The 26497-nt window shown below is 41.1% G+C and overlaps 1 protein-coding gene across 2 annotated transcripts in view; it reads left to right on the top strand.

The window, feature by feature from the left end:
• DGKQ (diacylglycerol kinase theta) overlaps window positions 1-26497 on the top strand; it is a 98346-nt gene that overhangs the window by 13659 nt on the left and 58190 nt on the right. For both annotated transcript variants that reach the window (XM_054185216.1, XM_054185215.1), the window contains exons 2-3: window positions 13880-13959; window positions 23142-23241. In XM_054185216.1, the coding sequence (XP_054041191.1) occupies window positions 13880-13959; window positions 23142-23241 (180 nt within the window). The remainder of the gene's footprint in view (window positions 1-13879; window positions 13960-23141; window positions 23242-26497) is intronic.

Below are 26497 nucleotides of genomic sequence, written 5' to 3'. Positions count from 1 at the left end.
CTGGGCAACCTGTTCAAGTGTTTCACCACTCTCATCATAAAAAATGTCTTCCTTCTGTCTTGAATCTACCTTCTTTTAGCTTAAAGACATTACCCCTTCCTTGTCCTATCACAACACGCACTAAAAGTTTGTCCCTGTCTTTTCTGTAGGTCCCTTTTAGGTACTGGAAGGCTGCAATAAGGTCTCCCTCGAGCCTTTTCTTCTCCAGGCTGAACAACCCCAACTCTTTCAGTCTGTCTTCATAGGAGGGGTGCTCCAGCCTTCTCATCATTATTGTGTCCCTCCTCTGGACTTGCTCCAACAGGTCCATGTATTTCCTGTGCAGGGGGCTCCAGAGCTGGACACAGTACTCCAGGTGGGGTCTCACCAGAGCGGAGTAGAGGGGCAGGATCACCTCCCTCGACCTGCTGGCCACGCTTCTTTTGATACAACCCAGGATATGGTTGGCCTTCTGTGCGGCAAGCATGTGTTGTCAGCTCATGTCCAGCTTTTCATCCACCAGTACCACCAAGCATCAAGTCCTTCTTGGCCAGGCTGCTCTCAATCCCTTCATCCTCCAGCCAGTACTGATATCGGGGGTTGCCCTGACCCAGATGCAGGATCCTGCACTTGGCCTTGTTGAACCTCATGAGGTTCACACAGGCCCACTTCGCGAGCTTGTCCAGGTCCCTCTGGACAGCATCCTGTCCCTCAGGGACCCTCCCACCACCCTCAGGTGGTGCAGACCCCAGTGGGCCACATTGAGATGTTGGGACAGGCCAACGTTCTTGTCTGTGGGCTGGGACTGTTTGGCACTTTCTTATCTTGGTTGCAGGTGCAGTGAGTTTGCACAGTCAGGTGTACTGTCTTGTCCTAGGACGATTAGGCACTCCCTAACCATGCCTGAAACTCCTGTTGCCTGGATTGTAGCCCACTCTGAATTATTATTATTATCAGATAATACTGACCAAAGTCAATCATCTCTCAATCCTATACATGGCGATCGTAAGTGAGACACTTTGAGCTCTCTGGGATCGCAGCAGGCTGTGACCCAGTATCTCCCCCTGAGCTGGGACACCTCTCAGGGTAGATTTCTCGAGGATTTCAGAGGTAGGTTTCATGAGGATTTCAGAGGTTGTCTGCTGACAAATGCTGACGAAGGAAAAAGAGTGAGTAATTCACTACTGTTGGATTTCTCAAGGTTTCAAATATGGTTTGGTACCAATAATTTACTACTTTTTGCAAGAAGAGAAACAATTATATAGGTTAACCTCTATATCTCTATGTGTGTGTGTGTGTGTGTTGATTTAGGAAGCTCTGTTGTAAGTCTCATGTTTGTGTGTGTATGCTTTGATTTAGGAAACTGTGGTAAGTTTTGGGTGAACCTTGCCATTTTCAAATCTTTAACTAAGTCACTGTGTTGATTATAGAAACTTTTTTTAAATCACTATGATCATTGGCTGATAGTTAAGTATTGTTAAAAATCATACCACCTAATCCTGTGTTAGTAAATCTTAAATTGATGCTACCTCTAAGTTGGACGGGGTCCTAAATTAACATTTCATGACACAACTGCACCACTCAGCTTGGTCTCATCTGCAAACTTGCTGAGAGTGCACTCAATCACACTGTTGTATCCCAGATATTGGACAGTACTGGTCCCAGTACGGCCCCTGAAGGATACCACTTGTCACTGATCTCCATCTGGACATTCTGCTGTTGACTACTACCCTTTGGATACAACCATCCAACCAGTTTGTTTCATTGAAGCCCATATTCAGCCAGGCCATACCGTTATTGACCATACTGTACAACAATGGAAGGAGAGTGGACTGCAGGACGTTAAGTGGAGAGAGTGGACCCCTCTTTGTATAGGTGCAGCTGTTAGGATGTCTAGGAATTCTGCTGGCTGTGATTATGGCCTAGAAAAGCCTTTTGACCAAAGGGAGTACTTTTGCTACTGAGGTATAGCTTGCTTGTGCAGTTGTTATTTGCTCCTTGGAGCGCGAAGCCCTGGTGGAACTGAGCACGCAGGGTAGGTGCCTTTGTCGTCTCTCCAGCTGTAGGTGCGCTAGCTTCGCCTGCTTAGCAGGATTTAGGAAACCTGCTCTATGTGAAGTCAGGAGATGGGGAGGGTGCTTTTCTGACAGGTGAAGTTCTTCTGTCAGTTCATTTGTCAGTACTGGGCTTACTATATCAGGATGTATAGGCTCCAGAATGTATGTTCTCCAAGATGGAGAAGCAAGATAGAGTTTGTTGTTAGACTTCAGAATATTTACAGCCTTATTGGTGAGAGAGAAAGGTTCTTAGGGTAGCCCACATGCTTTGCAAGGCTACCACCGTTCAAGCAAACGTACTGTGCCCAGATTGGTACTTTTATGATTGATGGTTCAAGTATATCATTGAACTCATTTGACTGTTTCGTTATTCAGTAGCTTGTCTTGTTTTCACTTGACTTGTTGCTATGTTATTTCCTAACAGCATATCTGACATACTAATGAATAGCAATTCAAATGTGCTGCCTTGAAATTACAGAGCTCACATGTTAAAAAAACATTTTTTTTGGGTATCTGCACCTATAAATAGAGTTTGCTCTCGTGTACGCAGTTCTGGAAATAAAAAATTCAGTGCAATCCAAAATTCAGTGCAGGGAGGGGGAACTGCATTTTTATCAGACAGGATATATGCTGGTGTCTCCCTTGAAAGCAGAGGCGGGTATGGCTGGTTAGTTGGTAAGACCAGAGAGACCTGAAGAGAGAAAGGTTCTGGCAAGTACAAGTGATCTATAAGGATGTTCGGTAAGTATTCGGAGAACCTTAACAGCTTTCTTATTTCTTCTGGATTTTCAGGGGAAGATGATCCACAATGTGGTCTCATTGAACTGTAAGACAAAGCAAAGGCCCAAGGTCTCTCAGCGCAGTGAGAGAGGAGGGTGTTTGTTTTTAACGCCCGTTCTTAAAGCTGTCAGAGATTTTTCCATTCCTGTCTTGCCATTGTTTGAACTGTTCTGGGAAGACCAAAGCTTCTAGTGACAACTTTCCTGGGACATTTAGCAAGCATTGCACAACAGACTTCTAAACTTAAACTAGGTTGTGTTTTTGTCTGAGAGCACACCACTATTGCATGCAGGTCTTTGCATGTTTCTGATGAATTGGGAAATAAGCTGGCAAGGTCCATGCACTGCATCCAGCATTCCTTTCGGTGAACAGTCACAGTATTCAGGCTGGCCTGCGGTCATGGTCCTAAACAAAGAAAGCTAAATGTGTCTGTGTTGGCAACCTGCGACAATGGAAGAGGAGCTCAAAGCTGTGTAACAAATGTAAAAGTTAAGTCCCACAAACTTCCAGTGAAAAGAGAGCATTGCTTTTAAGTTACTCATGAAAATAGCATCTCCTCCTCCATCAGCTTGAATGGTCCTGTCTGCATAAGCAGTCTGATAGCAGTGTGTTTTATATAGTAATTTAAAAAGATTGAGACTTTTTTTTTATTAAAAAAAGTCTTTTTCTCCAGTCTATGACTACTTAGCCTGTGGGCATTTCCTTGAAGCTGTTGTCTTCCAGTTATCAATGGATCTCTTCAGTGAACTCAAAGGCAGTCCTGCTGAACAAAACAGCCTGCTTGCAGGATCGAGGACAACTTTAGGAGCGAGTGAAAAAGCCCCTACAGGGTAAAGGGTATTAAGGGGATGGAAGATTAAGCCTGTATTCTGGCTTCTGTCATGTCAGGCATGTGCTGTGGAAGAGCAGGAGGACAGGAGGAAGTAATGTACTTAGTTTTGACCAAAATAAAAATTTATTTTGATAGAGTTTTGATAGACTGACTTGGCCTGAATTGTTTTGGTGCTGATATGCCCTTTAAGTCTCACTGATTCATTGTTTGGAAAGTAGAGACTGTTATTGTCGTCTTGTATAACAGCTTTGAAGCTTTGGTTTACTCCCTGGCTTTGCTTGATTTCTTGTTTGTTTTGCTCTGTCCATCTATAGGCAGTTGTCCTTCCTCCTTCCCTCTTTTAAGTACACCGCAGTAGCTACGCCTCCTGCACTGGGTATCCTTGCCATCGTGTGCATGGCTGTACTTTTATTAAACTAGTTTAAGCAAGCTGATTCTTCCATGTTTGGCTTTTCTGCACCCGTCCTCCTTCCCTGAGCGCTCATAACCAGCGCTGTCGTTTCACGACTGAGAGTCCTGGCAGAACCAAGGTGGAAGCTAAGATCTCTACAAATGCTGGCAAACAAAATGGGAATTTTGGAAGCCTTTCCACGTCCTGGACTAGAGCAGTTTGGTTTGGTGATCCACCAGAAGGCAGAGGGCCCTGCTGTGCTTCAGGGTAACCCTGGGGAAAGTGGCTGGACTGAACAGATGTTTGCATTCTCTTCTTCAATAAGAGGGGTAAGGGGTAATAAGAGAACATGTTGTTTTCTCTTATTCTACCAGTGATTGCCAGTGCTTTTAAAAAGAGCTGGTTTTTCTCTTGCTGAGCACTACCTTTTTTTTCTTTTTTTTCTTCTTTTGGTGGGTGGAGGGATGAGAATAACCAGTTGAAAGACTAGGTGAGATTTTCCACCAATGTGTTTTTTGCTGTCCTTTCTGTTCTGCTGTCAGCAAGTTCCCAAAATAAGCCTCTTTGACTTGTTAAAATAACCAGCGCCTTGCCTCGCTTAAGGTACCTAGCTGCAGAAATAGTTGCAAAGAGGAAGGAAAATAAACAGCTCTTCATGGCTTTAGTACGCAGGGCAAGAAATGCTTGGAGATGAGTTGTAATAAGGGAGGTTTGGTTTGGACATCAAGCACCAGGCTCCTAGCTGTAAGGACTTTGGAGGACACAGAGTTGGCAGCGCGGAGAGGCTGTGTGTTGTCTCTTCTTGAGAAAAAAAAAACAAACAACTGTCTCTTTTGGAGCAGTTTTGCTGACATTTGTCAGGAACACAGAAGGACAGACTAGCTGAGCTCTTGAGGTTGCTTGCTGCCCAGTTTTCAGTTTTCTGTAAAAATTAATGTGTTCCCTACATGTTTTCGATACAGTTACTTCTGGGACATACTGAGATTCATGCCCAAAGTAGTGAATATCTTTGTAGAAATTATTTTGATGGTGTAGGTATGTGGCACAGAAATAACACACTGTTTAAACTATAAAACGTGAGAATACTTGCAGTCAGCTGAACAGAGTTGTTACTACTCTTTTATCTTTCTGCTTGGAATGAGTTTTGGTTTGCAGATCTAAGAAGAAAAGGATGGAATCCCAATGCTTTCCTCATCGTTTGGGCTCTGGAATGTCCTCATCTCTTCCTTCCCAGCAGGTGTCTTCTCACGAGCAAATCATGCAAGACCTCTGAATTCCCACAGTCATATTTTTTGATAAATGCCAAGACTTCCCTGTTAATTGCTGAATTTGTAGCATTCTCAGGCTTGGCGTCTGGAGTAGAACATTTTGTAATTCTGAGGAACATTCCTGTTCTGAAGAATAGCTCTGACTTTGAGGAGAGGAAATGCCTCTAATTGCAGAATAGGTTGCAATAATGGCGTGATGTAGCACAGGCAAATTCAAATACTCCCTCTTGTTCTGGATTGTTGATGCCTTCTGTAAGTTGGTGATGTACAGAACTAAGATTTGTAATAATTGTGTCGGTTTAAGAGAAATATTTATGTTGCTAGAAGTACTGACAGATATCTCTTCTCATCGGTAAACCTTATAGGAAGCCTGGGAATGTTTTTGAGGGTATAATTTACCCCTAATTCATTCTTTCCTCTTGATGAAAACAAGATATATGGTACATGGTCTAATTTATAATCTGGTGTATTGACCTGAAGTAAAAGAATCTTGGCTTTTGTAAATTGTTGTGCTTTAGCAAGCTGAAAGGAGTTGTGCTGATTTACAGCATGTGAGAGTCTGACCTTAACTCTTCAGGCTATGTAATTACATGTACAGCACACTTAACAGTAATGCTCTCTACTGGAGTTAATGAGAATCACTGAAAGTGTTGAAAAGGAATTGAAAAATTCACCCTGCTAGAGTGAATTACCCCTCTGGAGTAAATGGCATAAGCCATTATTCTTTCTGTGGTACCTGTGGCATTTAAAACATAGTCACCTTTGCTCTGAAGCACAAGGCTTCAAGCTGCGCTGCACAGCCTCAGTGCTGCCCTGAAGCTGCTGATAAACTTGATGGCTCTGATTTCGTCGTGGGGGTTGGTGGTCTGTTGCACCAGGCATGTGGTAATACAAAAAGTGCCTGTGCTGTCACTTTCCCAAGGATTCTAACCCCAAAAATTCTGTGGGGAAACAGCAGCAGAGTCGCATTCCTGGTGCTTAACACCCTGGAGTTTGCAGCCAGGAGACAGGTGGCTCTTGGACCCATCCGCTAGCAATGCGGACTCTGACCAAAGTTATCACAAGGTACATACCTGTGAACTTATCCTTTTGCCACCTCTAAGGAGCTGGACTTTTTGTGTACCTTTTCTCTTCAAACAGTTGCCCCTCTCTTGGGGCACAAACTCTGGGGCAATGGTGGCCTCTTGCAGTTTTCCCATGGCTAAGTCTGGAAATGTGTGGTGGGAAGGAAGCGTTAAGGGGCATGGTCTTGGTTTTTCAGAGACCTGCCCACCTTCAGTTGGCTTGCTCCTTGCAGCTGCTGGGATTTGTTCAGATGGAAAAAGAAAAGTTTGATTACAGGTGAGTTTTATTTGATGTATAAAATACAGTAATGACTTGAAGATTGTCATGTGAAAAAGGAGGAGAGAGAACCTGGGGGTATGGGGGTTTCTGATAAAGAGTGGAAGTTGCCGTAAAGCTGAGATTAGGAGAACACAATTGTACCACCTGCGTCTGGTCCAGGAAGCTATTTGTAAATGTGTTTGATTTTTAAAATGAATGCTTCAAACTTTTAGGCCTAAAATACATTTTGAGGACAGAGACACATTCCAGTTCAGGATAGGAGAGGTAAAGTTGCATTGTAGATACCTGATGAGGACTTTGTCTGTGGTTCTCCATCTACTGTGTTTCTTTTTTTCTTTTAAGATAATCTTTTAAAGATGACATGTTTGTATGGGCATCATCTATAACAATTGCAGACACATGTTGTTGGAAAAAAAAGCTACCCAATATTTAGTCTGGTAGAAGCTTTTTTTTTTTTTTCCTGTACAATTTCAATGCGCTCAAGAAAACGTGGACAATGTTCCTCTGGCCACCCAAAGGGTGGTCTAGTGCCAGAGTCAGTTGCCAGCCATAACCACAGCCGTTTCTTTGTCTTGTTTTCCTGAGCATCTTAGCAGAAGACAGGTATAACCGAGGGTACTGCCCATGGAAGGTTCCCTCTGGAACTGAAAGTTGGCATTCAGTATGTGAAACACTAAAATAAAACCATACTGACTGCAGGCCTGGGTTTGGGTGGCAAACAGAAGCCATAGAGGGAAGCAATGAACTCAAACAAGGTTGCAGGTGGATTGATGGCAGCAATGGCTTAGTAGGGCATATGTTACTACTCAGCTCTTGTTAACAGCCCACCACCCCCTCTACAAAGGGTAGCAGAGATCTGAGAGTTCATTAGACATCAGCTGCTAAGGAATGCAGAAGAATCTTTTAAGTGAATGAATTTTAATCTACAGCTTTATTGCCTGGGGTCAATGAATGTGAAGTGACATATATGAAGAGGGGAAAAATACTCTTACAAGTTGATGAGCCTTGAGTCAGCTTTTACAGATCGGGCAAGAAATGAAGTTAAGAGTTGTAATGATGCATCCAAGGAAATACATGCCCGGTGTGTAATTGTCAAAAAAAGAAAAAAAAAGGCAAATTAAATACTAGACGTTACTAGGAAAGGAATGGGGAGGAGTGGCACAAAAGCCACCTCCGTGCCACAATATAAAATTACAGTTTAACTTATACTGTCTATACAGTGGCTGAGCTGCTGGCAAGTCCATAGGAATTTCATGCAGTATTAGATCTTCAAGAAGGCATTTTTGTTTCCTTTTTTTTTTTTAATCCCCCTTGTAATTCTTTCATGTAGTTTATGTAAATTTATAGGGCTTATTGTAGAGGATTTTAGAGAGTTTTCATTTATGTAATACTCCTACGTGTATCAGGCTATCCAGTCAAGTAAACTCTCCAAGGCAGGGACTTCTTCCAAGTCTTACATTTAACAAGATGCCCCAGAGAATTACTGCTTTTCATTTAGTTTTATTTATATTTGCATTAATGAGCTGAGTATGTTCTTTAATGCATTGCACTTCAATTTTTCCAGAAATGAAAAATTTATTGTGCACTGATAGCTGGGAAAACAATTCTGCGTTACTAGGCCATTCCTGGCTGAGCTAATGGTTTGTTTTAAAAATAAGAATAAGCCCTTTAGTCAGCTAGGACATTCGGTAATCTATAACCTTTGTTGAAAGATTAGAAGAAACGTTGGCAGGCACTTGCTGGAAGTTACAATTTGTGCAGGTGAATAAAATGCAAGTGAGTGAGTTATGGCACTCACAGATAACGCTGAACAAAAGTAAATAATTATTTTCCAAGTCATCAGGGCAATATCGAGGAGTTGCGGTGTTGTCACTTCATGTCAGGGTATGAAATTTTGCCAGAGCTGGCTCTGTGACGGGCAGTTGGCCAAAACACTGCATTGTTTCTTGGGAGTTACTGAAGTTTGCTGTGGGTCTGCTGTGCTGTGAGTGTGTGCATGGGTAGAGCCCTCGGCTGCAGGAACCTGCTCTGCCTTCGGGCGCAGGAGAGTCCTCTTCTTGAGAGTCTCCATGCGACCTGTGTCAACAAGAAGGGTGATGGCTCCTCTGTCAGCACCAGACCACCTCCTGCAAAACCCGTGGGTCCGTAGCACCCTGCAGTGGAGACAACAGGAGGGAATTGTTGGAAGAAGGAGAGAGTGTAACTGCTGCTCGTGGTACTGGTGCAAGTTAGTTGAGAAGTAAGAACGAGAGACAGAGGGACAGGTGGCAATTGGCAGGACAGCAAATCCAGACAACAGAGGGTTGGAGGAGGAGGAATTGCAGTTTACTTTGCAGGTGCTTCTGTTAAGCTTAAAATAAGTGCTTATGGAAATGTGGGAAGTGCTCTTGGGTTAAGAACACGTGTGTGAATTGGTCCACAGTGAGTCTTGCCTTAAACTGATCACACTTCCAGGGGAGGATCAAATCCATTTTGGTCTTTGTGTTGACATTCCTTGATTCTCTTTGGAGAGCAGCTTGGTAGCTCTACCGTTAAAAGTGTTTAGCAAATGTAAAATTCGATACATAAATACAATTGTTAAAGTTAAAATAAAAAAATTAAATAGATTAACATGTTAAAATATAAACTTACAAATAAATTTATATTTGAAAAACAGCAAAACTGAATTATGGTGAACATCTCCTCAAAGAGGAAACAGAAGTAATTTTCAACACCTTCTATGATTTTGCTCAGGACTGGGCGGTATTCAAAAGTGGGAGATGATTATGTGTTAAATTTGGTATTTCATAAGCAATTCTCACCCAGCCATCATTTGCTTGGGGCACTTAAAACGTTGCTAGAGTCTGTACAGGACATAATCCACCTTTTCCTTCTACCCACTTCTGGGATCTGCTTTAAAGTCTGTCTTGAGGACAGAGAGAAAAAGGGTTATACGGAAAAAGTGTGGCATATTGGAGGGTGTAAATAGCCCTTGCTTTGCTAGCAAGGGTTACACAGCTCATGAGTTATAGTGATGCCCAGCCTTTATCTCTTGGCTTTCTAGGGAGGGCTGGAGAGAGATGTTTTCTGTTTCCTTGCACGTATATGTTGGAGAGCTACTGGCTGTATGTTCACTGAATGTTGCCGTACATACATACTACCTTTTTCTTTACTAAATCACTAAGTCAAACAAAATGTGATAGGGAAGTGGCCCTGGGAGGTGAAGGCTTATGGTCAGGGACTGCTGTAAAGCCACGTCTCAGCTTGATGTGGGCCAGGAGCAATCCTGTGGTGCCTGATGGCCACCTGTCTTCTTGCTGTGCATTAGGATTATCTAATTTTTCATGTGAATGAAGTCACTTATTATTGAGTAGAGGAGGAGAGCAAGGGAAAGTTGTTAAATGCAGTTGGTGCTGTACACCCGACCATAAAGTCAGGTGCTCAGAGAGGCTACCTAAAGTCCCCCAAACCTGCAAGGAAACAATTTTGTGGATTCTGTCAATGTCTCTTGAAATCACATGTTTGTTTTCCCTCAATGTTGTACAGCTTCATGCAGCTTAAACCTGGATATAGGTGCCTTGTATTCAAAGTCCAGTTTGAAGGTCGCAGGCACTGTTTTCTTCAAACATACCTCAAGTGTTTGTCTCTCCCTTCATCTGTGCTATTAGGTACTTTTGGCAGTGTTTAAAATGCTGAGCTGAAGGATTCACTGAGCACTCCAGCCTTTCAAGCCCAGTGAAACCAGCAGTTTAGTATACAGTATCCGAAAGCTGTAATTGAAATTGCTTTGTTTTGATTTACAGTCCATAGATGTGTCTGCTGGTAGCTCATCACTGTGTTTGTATGTATGAAGAAATCTTCATGCTAGAAGTAGAACAGCCTGTCATCTTCCTTTCCCTTTACATGCTTTTTCCTCAAAATTTTGCATTTCATCTCTTGAAACTTCACATAGTGTCTTCTGGCTTGTTTATCCTGATGAAAGATCACCCCTTTAGAAACACCAAATTACTCATGGCTGTCCAAACTTCAGGCTTAATTGTGTTGCCTCTCTGGGGATACTGATGCAAATTCAGGATTCCTCCCTAAATATTGTTCATGATTCAGTTTGGCTTGTTGATGGGTTGGTTGTTTTTTTTTTTTTTTCTTTATTTCTTTTGGGGAATGTGGAAAACAAAAACGAAATGATGACTTGTAAGAGTTATCTCAACCCCTGAGGAATTTAGTGGGACAGGAAGAAGACACATAGCAAGAGTGCATCCTTCCCTGCTGAATTCAAGGCATGTGACAAGCAGAGGAGTGGTGCGTGAGTACCTCCTGAAAAACACATGAAAATCCTCCACGTAGAACAACGTTACAATCTCTGTTTGGGCACCACTGATCTCCTGCTGTTTGTCTCCTGATATTCCTTAACTTGATTCTTTGCAAATGCTTCGATCTTTTCCATGTAATTTTAGGAAATTAATTATTTTGCATGCTGTCTTTTTCTGCATGCACTCAGTCAAGCAGTTAAAACCTTTATGCACCTATTTTACTCCTTGTCTGAAACCTCCATTCACCTTTTGATTTTACTGCTTGTTAGAAGTTGCCAGTTTGAATTCTTTTGTAGTACATTTTTCTACTGATGTTCCCTCAGCTGAGCCATGAGATGCTGTCTTTATACAGAACCATGTTTTGTTGCTTTTGTCACCACAAAGAGAAAATTGAGTGGTATTGTGTAGGGACTTGAGTTGTCCGAATAAAGGGAGAACATCTCTCAAGGTCCATGCTCGTGGAAGGAGCCTCGCTTCTGTTGGCTGATTCAAAGCCTTCCTCTCTGAATTCTCTGAGGTGTTTGCATAGGGCTTGGGTAACTTGTGTGTTGAGTTATTTTGTGTGTGCTTAAAATAAAGCTCGTAGCCACTTGGAGATACACTGGTCTTGCAGACTTCAGTTGCCTGCTGCTTCTTGCAGACCATAAAAATTTTGGGGAGCAATCTGCAGCACCTTGCTGTCTTGTTCTTTCCTTTCTCGCCTGCGTGCTTCTGAACCAGAAAAATGAGGGAAAACAGTGCCATTTCACTGAATTTCATTAGTCACTGGTGCATTCTCCTTGGCTAGCTCTCACCCCTTTATGAAGTTCTTGACAGCTGCCTGTTTATATTTGAAGCTTCATATTGTCACCTTTTGTGGGTTGGAGCCATGGGATCCTTTGTCACTATCCTTCTGCCTGCAGAGGTTGGTCCCCATCATCTAGCCAGGTTCAGCTGACCTTTGGGCACCACCTGTGAGACAGTGAAGAGGTCACCTAAATAAATGGATGGAGCGAATGTCTTCTGCTGGTGGCAGGGCATATGTGGTAAATTTCAGACTAGCTAGCAACAGGCAGGTAGCTTTTCTCCTGCACTGTCTGCAGACCTGCTTTCACAGTAACCAGCTGACCCTCCTAAAAGCGTCAGTAGAAATACTGCAGACACCTGAGAAGAGAGTAGGTTATGTCCATCTACATCCATGTTGTGATAACATACATAAGTGTGTTAAGAATTCACCAGTTTTCTGTGTGGGGTTGTACCGGTTTTCTGGACCAGGAGATGTGTCTTTGCTCTGCCTGGAGAATCACTTTGTTCTCTTTGGTCTCCTCTGTGCTGATGGGCTGCGTGCTCCTTCCTCCACAGTGACCATCTCCAAATGTGTTGGGCATCTGCATTTCCAGCTCTGAGAATCTGCTTTATCGTCCCTTCTTACTGTTTCCACCCCTTATCTGCCCCGTTTAGTCAGGAATGCTGTCAACCCTAAAGATGCACATGACACTTCGTAACACCCAGCCGGCAGAAGTTTTGGATCTGCTCCGTTCCCACTTTCTTTCATCGGTGCAGTAATTGCTCTGTGTTCAACCACGGATGATGAATAACATGTTTGTAGGCAGTAGTGGCTTGCAGCGCTGCTTCTTTTTCTGACTTGCAGATTAATAAAAAACATACATCTGCCTGCTGCTCCCATTAAGATGAGCGCCAATGTAAAAAGGGTCATCTTTTTTTTTTTCTTTTTTTTGTGCCACAAAAAGGAAAGATTACTTTGCATGGCCTGGCAGTAAGCCACATAGAGAAGCGGACCTGGATTTTAATGCTTGAGTTGGCATGGCAGAAGGAGTGTTGTGAAATCAGGAGTCAATGAGCTGGAGAAGGGTGAGGAAAGGAAAATTGTCTGCTTTTGATGGCACTGGCACATGCAATCAGTAACGGCAGTGGGCTGCAGGTGGGAAGCTTGGTGCGCATGGGGTTTTTCTCAGTTGCTGGTGAAACTTCGGAAGCGGTACAGTGTGCTTCTGAAAAGCAGGGACGTGTGAAAACCTCCTGCGTACAGCAACAGTTGCCACTGGCAAGTGATCTTCTGCCCAGGCACTGGGAGAGGTCTGGGCTTCCATGGGAGAGGTCAGGGCCTGAGCATCTGTGTCCAGGCTTCACGCTTGAACTGGTAGAGGGTAATTCTGAGAGGAGCAGGACTCTAAAGCCATAGCTGCTTGGCTTATTAATTCCTAATAAAAGCAAAGCGGTAGGAATGAAATAAAGAATCCCTTGTTTTCCTTGCACAGCTTAACATAATGTAAATCTGTGGTAAGAAGCTGTGGAAAATATCACCCCCGTGAGAAATTATTTTTTTCAAACACTGTCTTGATTGAAAGCATGCTTTGTGGAGCTTGGGTGGAATTCGAAACCTGTTTTTTCCACAGTTAAAGAAATAATTAGTTGCTCTTGACTTTCAAAGCTGCATGCAACTGGTGACCTTTAATTTTGTTTCCTTCATCCGTTACACTCAGTGGGTAACAATGCTGTGTTTTCTCCCATTTATTCCTGTGACATGCGCTAGTTTATAGAATAATTCACTTTCAAACATGTCCATCTGCATTGGCTACATGAAAGAGCTGCTTTGGACTTATGACTGTTTAAAATCTCATTTGAAATGTAAGAGCTCGTTTTGGTGCTTATGGAGAAAGAGTGTGGGAGGGCATGACTTGTTGTAGGCCTGTAATGCATTGGGATAAACTCTGCTTCTTTTTCCATTGCCAACATCTTAGTAACAAAATGAGCTGGAGTTCACCCACTGCAAGAATTGTGACAGTCATGTACGTTCTCAAACCTAAGGGAGAGCAAATGTCATTAAAAAGATGTGTTCCTGATTGTATTTGGCTCCATATGATTTTTGTGTTTGTTTGTTTTTCACAAAGTCCCATGTTTGTGAAGACTTGCTCATGGTTCTTACTTTATTTCTACAGTTTGTAACTTCATGTCTCATGAAAAGTGCCTCAAGAATGTCAAGATACCATGCTCATGTATTGCTCCCAGCCTTGTAAGGGTGAGTAAGCACAAGCTGCCTTGGCCCTTTCTTGGGATAATGTCACAGATTTATCACTAATGAACATGGTATGGTACAGTGGTGGCTTGTTAATAGCGTAATGCTTAAATCAATTGTGTTAGTCATCACTGAGGGTTTCATAGCTGCTCAAAGGCAAAGTTGCATTTCCTTTGAAAAGTCCCTGCTATGGGCAACTGTGGATAGTCTGTCTTTGAAGAGCAGTTATTTGCATTCTTTGAACATTACTAGATGTTCTTACTTGTGTGTCATTACCTGGAAGCCTCGCAGTAATGGAGTGGGGTGACTGATTGATATCAGTGCTCTCAGAAAATCATACCATGTGTCATACTAAACAAAAACTCTGTACAGCATCAAAGTTTTTACAGCAATTACACTGTACTGAGAAAATGCAGAAGCTTCTCTGCCTAGTGAAGGGGCTGTGTTTGTCTTCTTGCGGCATCTTAAGAATTTGCTTGTTGGTAACAAAGCAAACTTATTTAGTTTAGTAATTAATAAAGTACTTGTTTTCAGATGCCCTGTGACTTTTTCTCCCACAAGACTTCATGCTTAAGAGGTTGGTTTTAAAGGATGTGAAAGATTAATCAACTTTAAAGAAGACAATAGGATGCACCGAAGTTATTAAGAAGCTAAATTGAAGAGAAAACAAAGTGTAATATCCACTTGGGAAAGGATGACAAAGAAGGGAAAAAAAAAAGGAAGAAGGAGAGAAAAACTTAGTAGAGAAATAGTAAAACACTACGAATACCTTAAGGAGACATATGCAAAAGTCAAATGAGACATGGCTGTAAAATCAGAATCATGTGCATTACGGACCTCACTGACTAAAAGCACATTTATGGGAATACATTGTGTACGTTTGGGAACCTGTGATGGGAAACTAATTCCCTTCTTTGTATCCTAAAAAGCTTTACAAGTTCCTTTATGTTGTGGAAACCTGTGTAGGGGGTGAGATGGGAAAGTTCGAAACAATATGTAACTTGACTTACAGGAACTGGATAGAGAGAAGTTAGCCGCTCGTTTTTCTTACGTTTGCTTTGTCTAGATGATAATGCTGCTAGGTTTTGCTACACACTTCCTCTTCCCCACATACTTTTCATCTTGAGTGGTATAACTTATGTGTCAAAAAGGTGTCTGAGGCATTGAAAGTTGCCAGTGAAATAGTAAGAAATACTACTCTAAGCCTTAGAATGCACAGTAAAGGGACATGTAGATAGTGGGAAATGCTATTACTAAGATTTAGCATCTATTACTGTTTCAGTATGCTGGCGATCAGCCCTTGTAGCATGGGAAAAGAAACAATGCGTCAGAGAATATAGGTATCTTTGCAAGGGCCTTTAGAGGGGGGATGGTACAAATCCAACTGGGAAACATTCGTTTAATTCAGAGTGTCAGAGCTGCAAACATGTGTGAGTTGCTTCTTTTGTGAATTTGCTCTAAATATAATTCATTGTTCAAAATAATATTTGTTCCTTTGCTTTTGCATGGTAAAAATCCTGGATTTGAACTTCCTAATGTTTCCACTCGCATCAGTCACAGATGTCAGTGTAGGTTTTTTTTGTTTTTTTCCCAGTCCCCATTCTCTACATGCTCTATCACGTGAATTTTATCTAATTGTTTATTGTTTACACATAAAATCTAACAATCCTTGCTTTGTGGTAGAGTTTGTTTTATATGAGTGGTGGTGTCAGCCCTCAATGCTGTTTGCAGTTCAGCGTTGCTGTATTTAGCTGCAAAGAGTCTTGTGTGTTATCCGTGTTGAGCGATAATGATTATGTTTTGAAAATACTGGATTATGCTTTTATTTCTGGATGATTTTGTCCTCCTTGACGCGGTCATCCAAGTTGCATTAATCCTGGTCTGCTGTGCAAGTGAAGTCTGCCATATGGGAGACATGGTTTTGCGTGCAGGCTCTGTCGAAGTAAATATTGAACTTGGCATTTGCCTAAAAAACATAACAGAGCAAAAACCAAATTATAATCGTTTATAGAACGTGTGGAAAGTTTTCTTAATCTCCCTGCTCCTTTCAGATTATTTATTATTTATTTATGAAAAGGTCTGACGTAAGAGGGAAGACTGGTGGGATTTTTCTTCTCATAGTTCCTTCTAGTATGTCAATAGTCAGTGTATTACAGAAATGAGTTGCGTTTTTTTTCATCCTCTGGATTTCATCCGGAGAAGATGGTAATTGTTAAAGCTCACCAGAGTGTGTGTGTCATTTGATACTAAGTCAAACTGTCAGAGAATAATTTTTCAGCAGAGTTTTCATGGAAACTTTTATCCCTGAGAGTAGGGTTTGCTTCCCAGGGTCAAGTAAAGGCCCACAGGGTTACAAGCATGCCATGGCTGCTCCAGCCTCAGGTCATTCCTGATGAATTCACTCTTCAGGCTGCACTTACAATTTTTTTGCACTATTGTTAATCATTATCATCTGCATTTAGTATTCCAGAACTGGATCCCAGTCATGATGTTTCAAAACAAGACTTCATGGATCAGTCTTCTGAACAAGTTTGTGGTTTTGTGGTTTGCATGGGACGTTATTTGTTTCACTGGTAAGGTCTCAGGAACTTTTAGAAATTCAAACCTTCTCTCCCCTACGCTCCCGTAAGTGTTTGCCTACTCTGAGGTATGTGTAAAAACTAAACCAAACCAAAACAAACCCCCCCCCAAAACCTATAAACACCAAAAAAAAAAGACAAAGAAAAAAAGAGGCACAAAACTCCCCACCCCCAAAAAAACCCAACAAAAACCAAAACAACAGTGAAAACAAACCCTCTTTGATGGGGTGTGAAATGTGAAGTTTTATTTTCCCTTGTTAGTTTGGAATTGAAGCTGTATTACAAGTTTTTTACTCCTTAGATTTGCCTTAGAAGTGCATGTGTGTTTGTTCTTTGAAAACTAAATGGAAATGTGAGTATATTAAAAGTGGTTTTAGTCAAGTTTGGCAGTTGTTATGCTTGTTTTTCCTTGTTGTTGTGTTGGTGCGTTGCTGTGATGGTTTCTAAACATTTCCACTTCAAGAAGGGTTGACAGGCTGCTCATGAAACTTTCTTGTGTGCTTTTGTTTTTAAAGCCAGGTTGTCTGGAATGGAAAAATGCTGGTTTAGGTCATCAGCTTCTCTTGAAGCTTTCTGTGCTAAAAATAAAACTGGCTTTGTAGTTCAGAACGTGGGGAGCTGCTTCGTTCATGGGTTGTGATGGTGAATGGGCAGGTTGTGGTGCTCGCAGAGGTCTCTGCTTGGGCAAGCAGGTGTTGCCCTTGTTTGCTGACCTAAATCACTTCCTCTGGCTGCTGGATTCATCTGTGTGCAGGTGGTTAGTTGGGTCAGTTCCTCATGAACTGAAAGCAGAAGAGAGAAAAAAAGGATACTCGAGTTAGGGCAAATCCGCCTAGCCCCCCTTCTGATAATCTGTTCTGTATTGGACTTCATACTTTGTATACACAACAGCAGCATCTCATTTTTCAGCAGCTGAAGGATTTCGGTACTGGGACACAACCTCTTTTTTGTTTTCTTTCTCTCCCTACCTCTGTTCCCTGCCCAAGAAGCAATGGGCGGCTCCAACAAAGTGCGAGACAAAGACCATGGAGGTTTGGTTGCTGTTTCACTTGCCTTATAATAATAAATCCCCCCGTTTCATGCAGCTGTCCGAAATGTCTGATGGATTTTTGTGTGAGTGTCTCAGAGAATTAGCTTTTAAGGAATGTTGTTGCAAATGACTCGTAGACACTTTAACAAATGTGAAAGAGCTTGGCAAGCTGCGAAAAATTTGGTGTGGTTGGGTTCAGTGGGAGTTCTGGAGAGGACAGGGGGGGAAAAAATCAGAATCTGATTTTGGAAAATCATTCCTTGGTTGTAGTTGCAGGTGTTGGAGGTTTTATATCAACACGGGTTAAAAAACGCTGCAGTGAATGCTTGCTGAACCTGCAGACTGTCATAGAAAACAGGCTGAAATGTAGTATTTGTGAATAAGCTGGTTGGCATATTAATGTTACATCTCATCTTCAAATTACTGTATATTTGGCATGCATCAATCAAGAGACTTTTTTTCCTGCCCCTCTTATTGTATCTTTTTGATGGTGGCGGTGGCAGAGTTAGATCTGTAACATGAACTTGACCCAGAAAATATATGCTTAATATTTTTCCTCTTTTATATATTATAAAAGCAAGCTTGTGAAAGTTTGTGCTTCTCTCTCTTTTTCCCCTTTTAACTATCTGTGATCAAGAGGCTTTGCTGATGAGAGGGTTAGGACACAGGTTGTCCTAACAGCGGTTGGACCCCAAGCTGATCTTTTTAGCAGGGCCTGTTGCGAGAGGACAAGGGATAACGGTTTTAAACTTAGAGAGTAGATTCAGACTAGATACAAGGAAGACATTTTTTACAATGAGGGTGGTGAAACATTGGAACAGTTTGCCTAGAGAGGTGATAGATGCCCTCCTGGATAATGGGTTGGATGGGACTCTGAGCAACCCGATCTAGTTGAAGATGCCTCTGCCCATGGCAGGGTGGTTGGACTAGATGACCTTTAAAGGTCCCTTCCAACGCAAAGCATTGTATGATTCTACCTGGGCACTTTCTGGATAGCCCTGACCACCTTCTATGAGAAGGTCCGTCTCTAGTTCTTCAACACTTGACCCATGCTTGTGTTGTTTCAGCAAGGCAGTTGCTTGGAGTGTGTCAGCCACACGGCATAATTTAGAAGCCAAATGATGGGTAAAACTGCTTGCTGGCATTCTTGGCAGGGCACCAAAGTTTCCTCCTCTTCCTCCCCAAAGCAATAGTCTCTTTAACGCTGAGGTTAAAGGGAAGAGCTGGCACCCCCGAGTTCATCAACTCAGGAGAGTTTATTATGCGGTATTGAAACTTGATGCAAGCTGCCTGGTAGCCTGTGAACTCTGAGACAAGCCCTGTAGCTGTATCAATGACTCTTCACATTCAGGAGTGGTATGGGATGTCACTATGTTTGTTTCTTTTAATTCTTAATCTTTATCTTGATAAAAGGAGATGGACATTGATTTCCTCTGTAGTAATAAAAGCAAGGAGTGACTTGTCTTTTGCACATCGTTTTCTCTTTCCAGTACAAACAGTGCTAGTCCAAGCAACTCTTAATTGCACTGGAAAGCTCTTATACAAGTTTTGTTTTCTAGTAGAAATATCATATATTCCTGATTTGAAATGGTCTGGAATTCACTGTATAGATCCTATCACGAAGTGTCCTTGAGGGCCTGTAGGTAAGGCCTAGTGTCCTGTCACAGAGATCTGTAGGATGGAGAAAGAGAGTCCTGTATATGGTTAGGTCGCATATGGTTGTATGCATTATTCCCTTCCATCAGCCCCAATTAAAATTTTTATAACTAAGTATTTGATTTTTCTCGTCTCTCCTGTCCTGTGATATGTTGAGACACCATTTAACATTTTGTATTTCTTATCTAATTTCAGAATTTCCATATGAAACATGTACCTAAAGTTCCTTTTTAACACCAACTGATGTATCAAGGGCTCAGAGGAAGAATACCAATTTGGACACAGCTGACTAGTAATTAACAGGCATTGTCCCTAGAAGGAAAAAGCAGAAGTGGAGTGCATTCAAGTGCATACAGTGTATTTAAGTTGCAGAAATCTTCTGCTATTAAAGCAGACAGGTTACAAACAAAGTGCTCTTTGTGATTACTGAGTAGTAAGTAAGTGAAAAGATGTCAATAATGGGCAAAGTTGAATCACAAAGCTGTTAGCTTCTCTCAGAGAGGGTGTGGTCTAGACACTTAATTAACCCGAACAGAATAATCATGGGGTGTACTCAGATGTGATCACCTCTCTAGAGCAAAGGTTTTTTTGGTGTCAGCGTGAACCCTAGCAGCTTTAGATATGGAAGTACTTTTGCACTGGAAACATCAGAATCCGTAGAAGTTCTTGTTGAAGAAACACCATTTAAATTTGTATCAGCAGGGTTTTTTTGACTAATGTTGAGTGCAGTCTTTGTGAAAGACCCCGTGTGGCTGCTCTTGTGCGCATTTCATGAAAGTGGTTGCTTCCAAGCTGGTTGTGATTATCCTTAAAATGCCACAGTATTTTTGAACTGAAAACTAGTGACCTTGAGTTAAATTCCTTTTTGCTCAACCTTTGGAGGCTATTGTGTTTTTATCCTTATTTCTGTGTCCCCTTTTCTGCTTGGAAGCTGATCAGCCCCATGCTGCTGTAGGTCCTTCAGCCCTGCTTTCTCAGTATCTCCGGTGTGCTTTACAAAGTCCTGCCAACTGCGAGTCTCTCTGATGTGATGGGGAAGGAGATGCGTGGGCACAATAATATTTAGACACAGGCCTAGGAAAAGTTTTTAGTAGGTTGTTCTTTTTTAAAACAGCGAAAGACAGCAGCTTTCTCTTTGGCATTTGGTATATCCGTATTTCTCTCATTCCCCTTTGAGCCTGGAAGTCTTTGGCTCAGGATTCAGGCTAAAAACTTTCTTCTACCTGAGCTGGTAGAAAAGGAGCGGCAGCTGGGTGAAGAAAAGGCCTTCCTGGAGCTGTATTTTTCCCTGATGAGGTATCCGGAATGTTGCAGAGCAGTGAGACTTGACCTGGCCTGACTCCATCCGTGAACTGGAGGGTTTAGGTGGTAGCTGGGCCTGCTCTGCGCATAGTGATTCAACCTCAGTGGAAGAATGCTTAAATTCATGATCTGCTGTTGGCCAATTGCTTGACACCCTGTGGCATTTCAGGATGAGGAACAATTTTGAAAGGCACTATGGAAAGAAAACAATTCTATCCTTTCTTTTTCTTCTAAAGTTTGAAAGTTAAGAGCAGTTTGTTGCTGCTCTTTCTGTATGATGCAGAACTGCTGTGCGCTAACACAGATTGCACTGAAGGGGTTAGAATCTAAGTTTTCGGTTTCTATAGGATCAAATTTTATTACAGGCTATTATGAACTTCTACAGAAATGTGTGACGTTCTGTAATGCTCTGGATTTCTTAACAGATGGCAGGAAACAAAATAGGAACTAGGCGTATGTTGTCCATGAATGCAAAGTCATTCTGGAGCTTATACTGGAGTATTACCACTATACTTTCTGCTGATGGGCTTCTGATCAATACTGTAAGGGCACTTAGATGTCATTTAATGGCATTACTAGCAGAAATTTTCTGTATTTTTCTGTGGAAATCGATTTTAGTGGTTTGCGTAAAGTCATTTATGTAGTTGTATTGAAAAAGCGGTTTTAAACTCATCAATTATTAATTTTCTGTCTGTAGGCCACCTTATGGGTCTGTACTTTGCTGTACTTACACAGGTGGATATAAATTAAAGAACAATACATAACGTTTCATGTTCTGACATGCTGCCTCACTGGCGTTCCCAGTCTGAGTTTTTATTATTTTTTTTTTTTTATTTAAGGTATTGGGTGCTTGGAACTTGTTCAGCAACAAAGAAATGTAGCGAACTGCTGGGAGGAACATGATGTGATTGATGAGTTTGTTATGTTGTACTTGCCGTTTTACCTTTTCTCTTTTTCCATCTTACTCCCATCCCATTTCCCACCAGGCTCTGCACTTCTGTCACATACCTGTCACTTCTAAAGCAAGCTAGAAAGACTAGTCATAATAAACAGAGTTTCTTTGGCTTGTTTCAGAAGGGAAGAAGTTGAAGGAACAGATTTATTTTTTTTTTTCCAACCAACATTTCAATCAGCAAGTTGTTCCCTTCCCTTCTTTTTGGCAGTGACTTGAGACTTCAGAGGATTGTCACCAGGGTCCTGAACAGCTGCAGAATTTTGACTTGGTCTGCTTCCCTTGAGTGTTGTAGATAAGTAGAGACAAACCCTCAGTAAGGTTGACTCTTGTCAAAGTCTTCTCACAGTCTTTCCCAAAATAAACCCCGTTTTTCACAAAACTCTACTTTGATCCTCTAGTCTACGGAGCGTCCTTTTTCTTCAGTAGAACGTTTCTGTGGCAGTAATGAAAAGCCTGCATTTCTATGCCAGTATCTTTGGAGGACTGTTTACTAGTGTATCCAGGTGGAAACGAAGCTATCTGTGACTATGTGTATCTTAAGTCATAATTTCCAACTTTTTACTGGGAATTATTAATTTCATTTCACTCCTAAGTAACCATTTGTCAGCCTTTACTGGCAATATTTTTTTATTTTGTTTTTGTGATGCGAGAACCAGAAAATAAATTTGATACAGTTGTCATATCACAAAGGACGTGTGAGATGCTAAAACTAAACACCTAAGTCATGTCAGACTTTTGTGGAAGTCATTTGGATTCTAAATTTTAAAGATGCAGTTATGCTTCTTCTAATGTGAATGTCAGTTTAACAAAGGTGTGTATCTTGTAGAAGAGTGGTCTCTAGAACAAGCATAAAGCTCGAGTATGTTTCTTACTCATTTTTCATCTTTCCTTCTGTTGTTCTTTTGGTAAGATCACTTCCAGTCTTCATTATTAATCACTAAACAAGAAAAAACGGCTACCTTTTTAGGATAAGTGAATAGTATACCAGAAATATATTTGCTAAAACTGTTGGTACAGCTGTTGGCAAGAGAATATTGAAACGCGTCATGTTCCACCTGCAGTCAACAGGAACCTCAGTATGGACGTACTTCAGGAGCTGTGTCTCTGTACCGTCCAGGCTTTGAAGCTTTTGGGGCGCGGGGGCAGACTGATGCCTTTCTTCTGATCAGCCTGTTGGCTGGGCTCTATTTGGAGAACAGGTGGGAGGCACGTGGAGAGTACTGGACTGTGGCAGCACTGAGGTTTTAAAAATTGTCTTTAGGGTGTTTTGTATACTGTTAATCATCCTTGATTCAATTAAGAATACTTAGGAGAAAAATTGTGACTCCGGGTAAGTCGCATGGCACTGAACCCAAAGGAAACCTTTGGATTCATGGCACTGGATCATCAAGAAGCTGACTGGCACTTAAAAATGTTACATATTAAAATGAAAGACGTAAAAAAAAATATTTAAAATAATTATTTAAAATAAAGTATTTTAAATATATTTTTAAGTATGAAATTTATTTTAAAAGGACGATTTGCCTTTATGTTTGTTCTCGGGCTTAGTTAAGTCTATGTTGTGTATACTGTCCTGTCTTTCATGATACAGCAGTTTCTATGAATCGTAACTGGCACTTTGAAAGTTGTGGCTGATGATGTCTTATGCATTCTTCATTGGCAGGTTCCAGTTGCACACTGTTTTGGGCCTCCAGGACATTACAAAAGAAAGTTTTGCACTGTGTGCAGAAAGTCACTAGAGTCACCTGCCTTTCGATGTGAAGGTAACTGAAAAAACACTACTTGTATAGCCATCTGTGTGTTATCCAGAAATGTACACTTGCTCACATGTGTACCTTTGAGGGTGTGTGTGTATACACACGCACATATACACTTACTGTGTTTGAGAGATTTTTGATTGTTTATCATCCGCTCACTGATCGTGGAAATGGGTACTTCAAATTCAGGAATAATAAATCATTTAATATCAATAAACCACAGACTTTCTCAAATGTGTATGCTCTTTCATTTTCCCCCCAATTTACTTTGAGCAAGTCTGTGGCGTTGAAGGTGTGCAATGAATTCATGCCTGAAATGTACAAAGAATGAGAAGCTATTATGGCAAAAGAAAGACTTCTTCTGTTGAGGTAATTTATTTCTGTTTCCAATGTAAGCTTTTGATAGAGAGAATTATCAGGTATTCATATTTCTAAAACCTCCCCCTTTCTACAAAAGAATGGAATATAACTTTTCTATGTTACTGGTCTCAGATATCTGTTGCTTGTAATGGGGATGAGGTGCCTTCAATGGAAAGATACTTGAAAATATTATTTGTCAAAATAGTACTGCTCTGAGTGTTCTGACATGGGTTCTCTGAAAAAACAGCGATTAAAGAAATCACCCAAACACCAGAATTTTTCTTTGAAATACACGTTGGCATGAGTACTTGACTGATTTTGACGTGGGGCAACTCCTTAATTCTCCCTTGTCTCCCCTGTCTTGAACGTCTAGTAGTTGTTGTTCAGTTGGTGGTGTGACGTTGAATAGAATTTAGTATTTTAAAGGAGTATTACCTGTGAACTGTTTAAAAAAAAAAACAAACCAAAAAAAACCCCAAAAAAAACCAACCAAGCAGGGCATTTAGACTTACAATGGTGCAGTGGTTTTGTTTCTGCTTTTGTCTGGTGAGTTGCATAACGAATCTAAACTATGTTCTTCTGGCTAGTGGGGATCTGTCACTTAATACAGTTACCGTCTGAGTTGGATATTTGGTGTGAGGTCAGAGAGCTGCAGATACCGCACAGTCTTTTCTGATGGTCTACCTTAATAAACCTCAGAAATTGTGTGGCATAAGATAAACACAGAGAATTTGAAAAGAAAATTTTCGATACCTATGTCCTCTTAACTCTTGAAAATACCTTTGGTTTAGTGATCTGTTTCAGTTAAAGCTTTCTACGTTTTGCTTTCATACTCTTACTTTCTTAATTCTATTGTATTAGCGTTGTACCCGTTGCAAGGGAATATTCATTTTTTCAGATGTTTCCATTTAAGTGTTAATTAAACAAGAAGCACATGAAAGCCCATGTTATATTTAGGTATTACAAATGCACAAACATTTTTTTTTCTGGTTCGGTGAAGGTTCTGAGTTGTGTGCCTTGCATGGATTAAACAGTTTCCTTGTTTTGTGTGGTGTGACTTGTTTGCTATCCCGTTTTCAGAATACCAGTAAGTCTACAACTTCTTTCTCTGATACTTTTCCAAAATGTAGCTTAAAAAGGGCGGTTGAGGTTCATAAAACGCACACGATTCTTCCTTTGCTCTTCGAAAATACTTTCAGAATTTTGTTTTAGAAGTCAGCTGTTTTAAGCTGTAGAGCTTTTAAATCCAGATGGAAATGTAGAACTTTCTTCCTTTTTTTGCTTACTTCTGATGACTTAGTTTAATGGTAGAAGTGTACTGTTGGTTATGACAATCTCTTCTGATAACTGGGATTTAAATAATTTTTCCTGTAATCTTTGCTGTAATTAAGAGAGAAAAGAGGGTTAAGATGAAGTTACCTTTTCTAAGCAAATGATTGACATAGTAAGATGTGCTTTTAAAATAATATAAGTTAACTTATTTTGGACTCTATATCTTACAATAAAATAAATTTCTTGAAAGGAAGTTGAAAATTTTCAGAAAAGTAGTAAACTCTGTGAGTGCATGGTGAGGCATCCGTTCTCAAAAGTCAGCTTGCATGTATATTAACCTGGGGTGAGATTAGTACATACACTTCATTGGCAAAAAGTACAATATTTGGACTCCAAATTCTGCTGACAATTACTAATGGCTTTGGATAGCTATTTTTTCCTGTAGAATTCACTGGTAACAGTTGAACCTGGGCTCATGATGGTGAGAGTTGCTTTCCCTTTTCTTTCCAAGGAGAAGAGCTGGAAAGAAAAAAAAAAAAAAAAAGGAAAGGGAATAACCCAAACATTTATTTTTTTTTAGTGTTGGATCCTTTACAAAAGTTTCTTATTAAGCATCAACCGGAAGCAGCAAATTTACTGTGGAGGGAGGCAGTTAACATTTTAAAGATTATTCTGCCAAGTTTATGTATCTGAAATTAACCAGTTTGGTTTTTTGGCAATTATAAAGGAAGTCACAGCACTGTCATGATGAGCTTGAACAGAAAACTTCATCCTGTTATGAGTTAAAAAGTTGTGTAGATTATGGAAGGGCTGATAACGATTAAACTTCTTTTTTGTAAGCCCTCTGATTTGAGTTGATCTTTACACACTAAACTGTGTTACTTTTCCTATCTGCGGGATAGCTCTCAAAGATTTAACTCCTGTGACACTCCTGCCCTTCTCAGGCACACATTTTCTTATTAATTCTGAATTGAGGGTGGTGTTAGAAGCAGCAGATGTGAATTAAACCAAGGGGAAGAAGAACACCCCTCTGTTCTCTACAAAGCATAGCAAAGGGCAGTGTATGCCTGCGTTAGCAGAACCAACGCTAAAAAACCTAACACTTCAGTTAATTCCTTGAAGCTATAATTTGGTCTACGGAAACTTTTGCCATTAGTAAGGGTATCACTCAAAGCATCTAGCTTGCCTGGTAGCTGAATTGGCAAAACCGTAGAATATTCCTGTTATATCTGTGAATACAGAGAAATGTGGGCGGTGGAGGGACTGTGTCACACCTCATATGAAAGCGGTTGACTCCAACTACGCTGGAGTAGGCAGCGGTTCCTGTGAAACTGCGAGACAAAGCTGTAATAAGCCCTGTTAAAAAAAGACTTTGCTTTGGTGTGGTGGTAGGTCATGGTCTCCTGTGGGGTTAGAATAAGACGGTGTTAGTGCTGATAGCCAGCCCAAAGAGCAATTTCAAAGTAAGGTATTATTCTTTGTGTCATTTAATACTGTCTTCAAAATACGTTCAGCTATTCAGCTAATGTGTAGCTAATACACAGTTGCCACCCTCCAGTCTTCAGGTTACAGTCTTCGGATTTTTGTGATGTGCTTGGAGCAATAACCTGTTTGAGCCGTACAGAAAAAT

The sequence above is a fragment of the Rissa tridactyla genome, chromosome Z (genome assembly GCF_028500815.1).
Source record: "Rissa tridactyla isolate bRisTri1 chromosome Z, bRisTri1.patW.cur.20221130, whole genome shotgun sequence".
Lineage (NCBI taxonomy): Eukaryota > Metazoa > Chordata > Aves > Charadriiformes > Laridae > Rissa > Rissa tridactyla.
The sequence above is the reverse complement of the archived record's forward strand: the minus strand, read 5'-3'. Positions and strand labels throughout refer to the sequence as shown.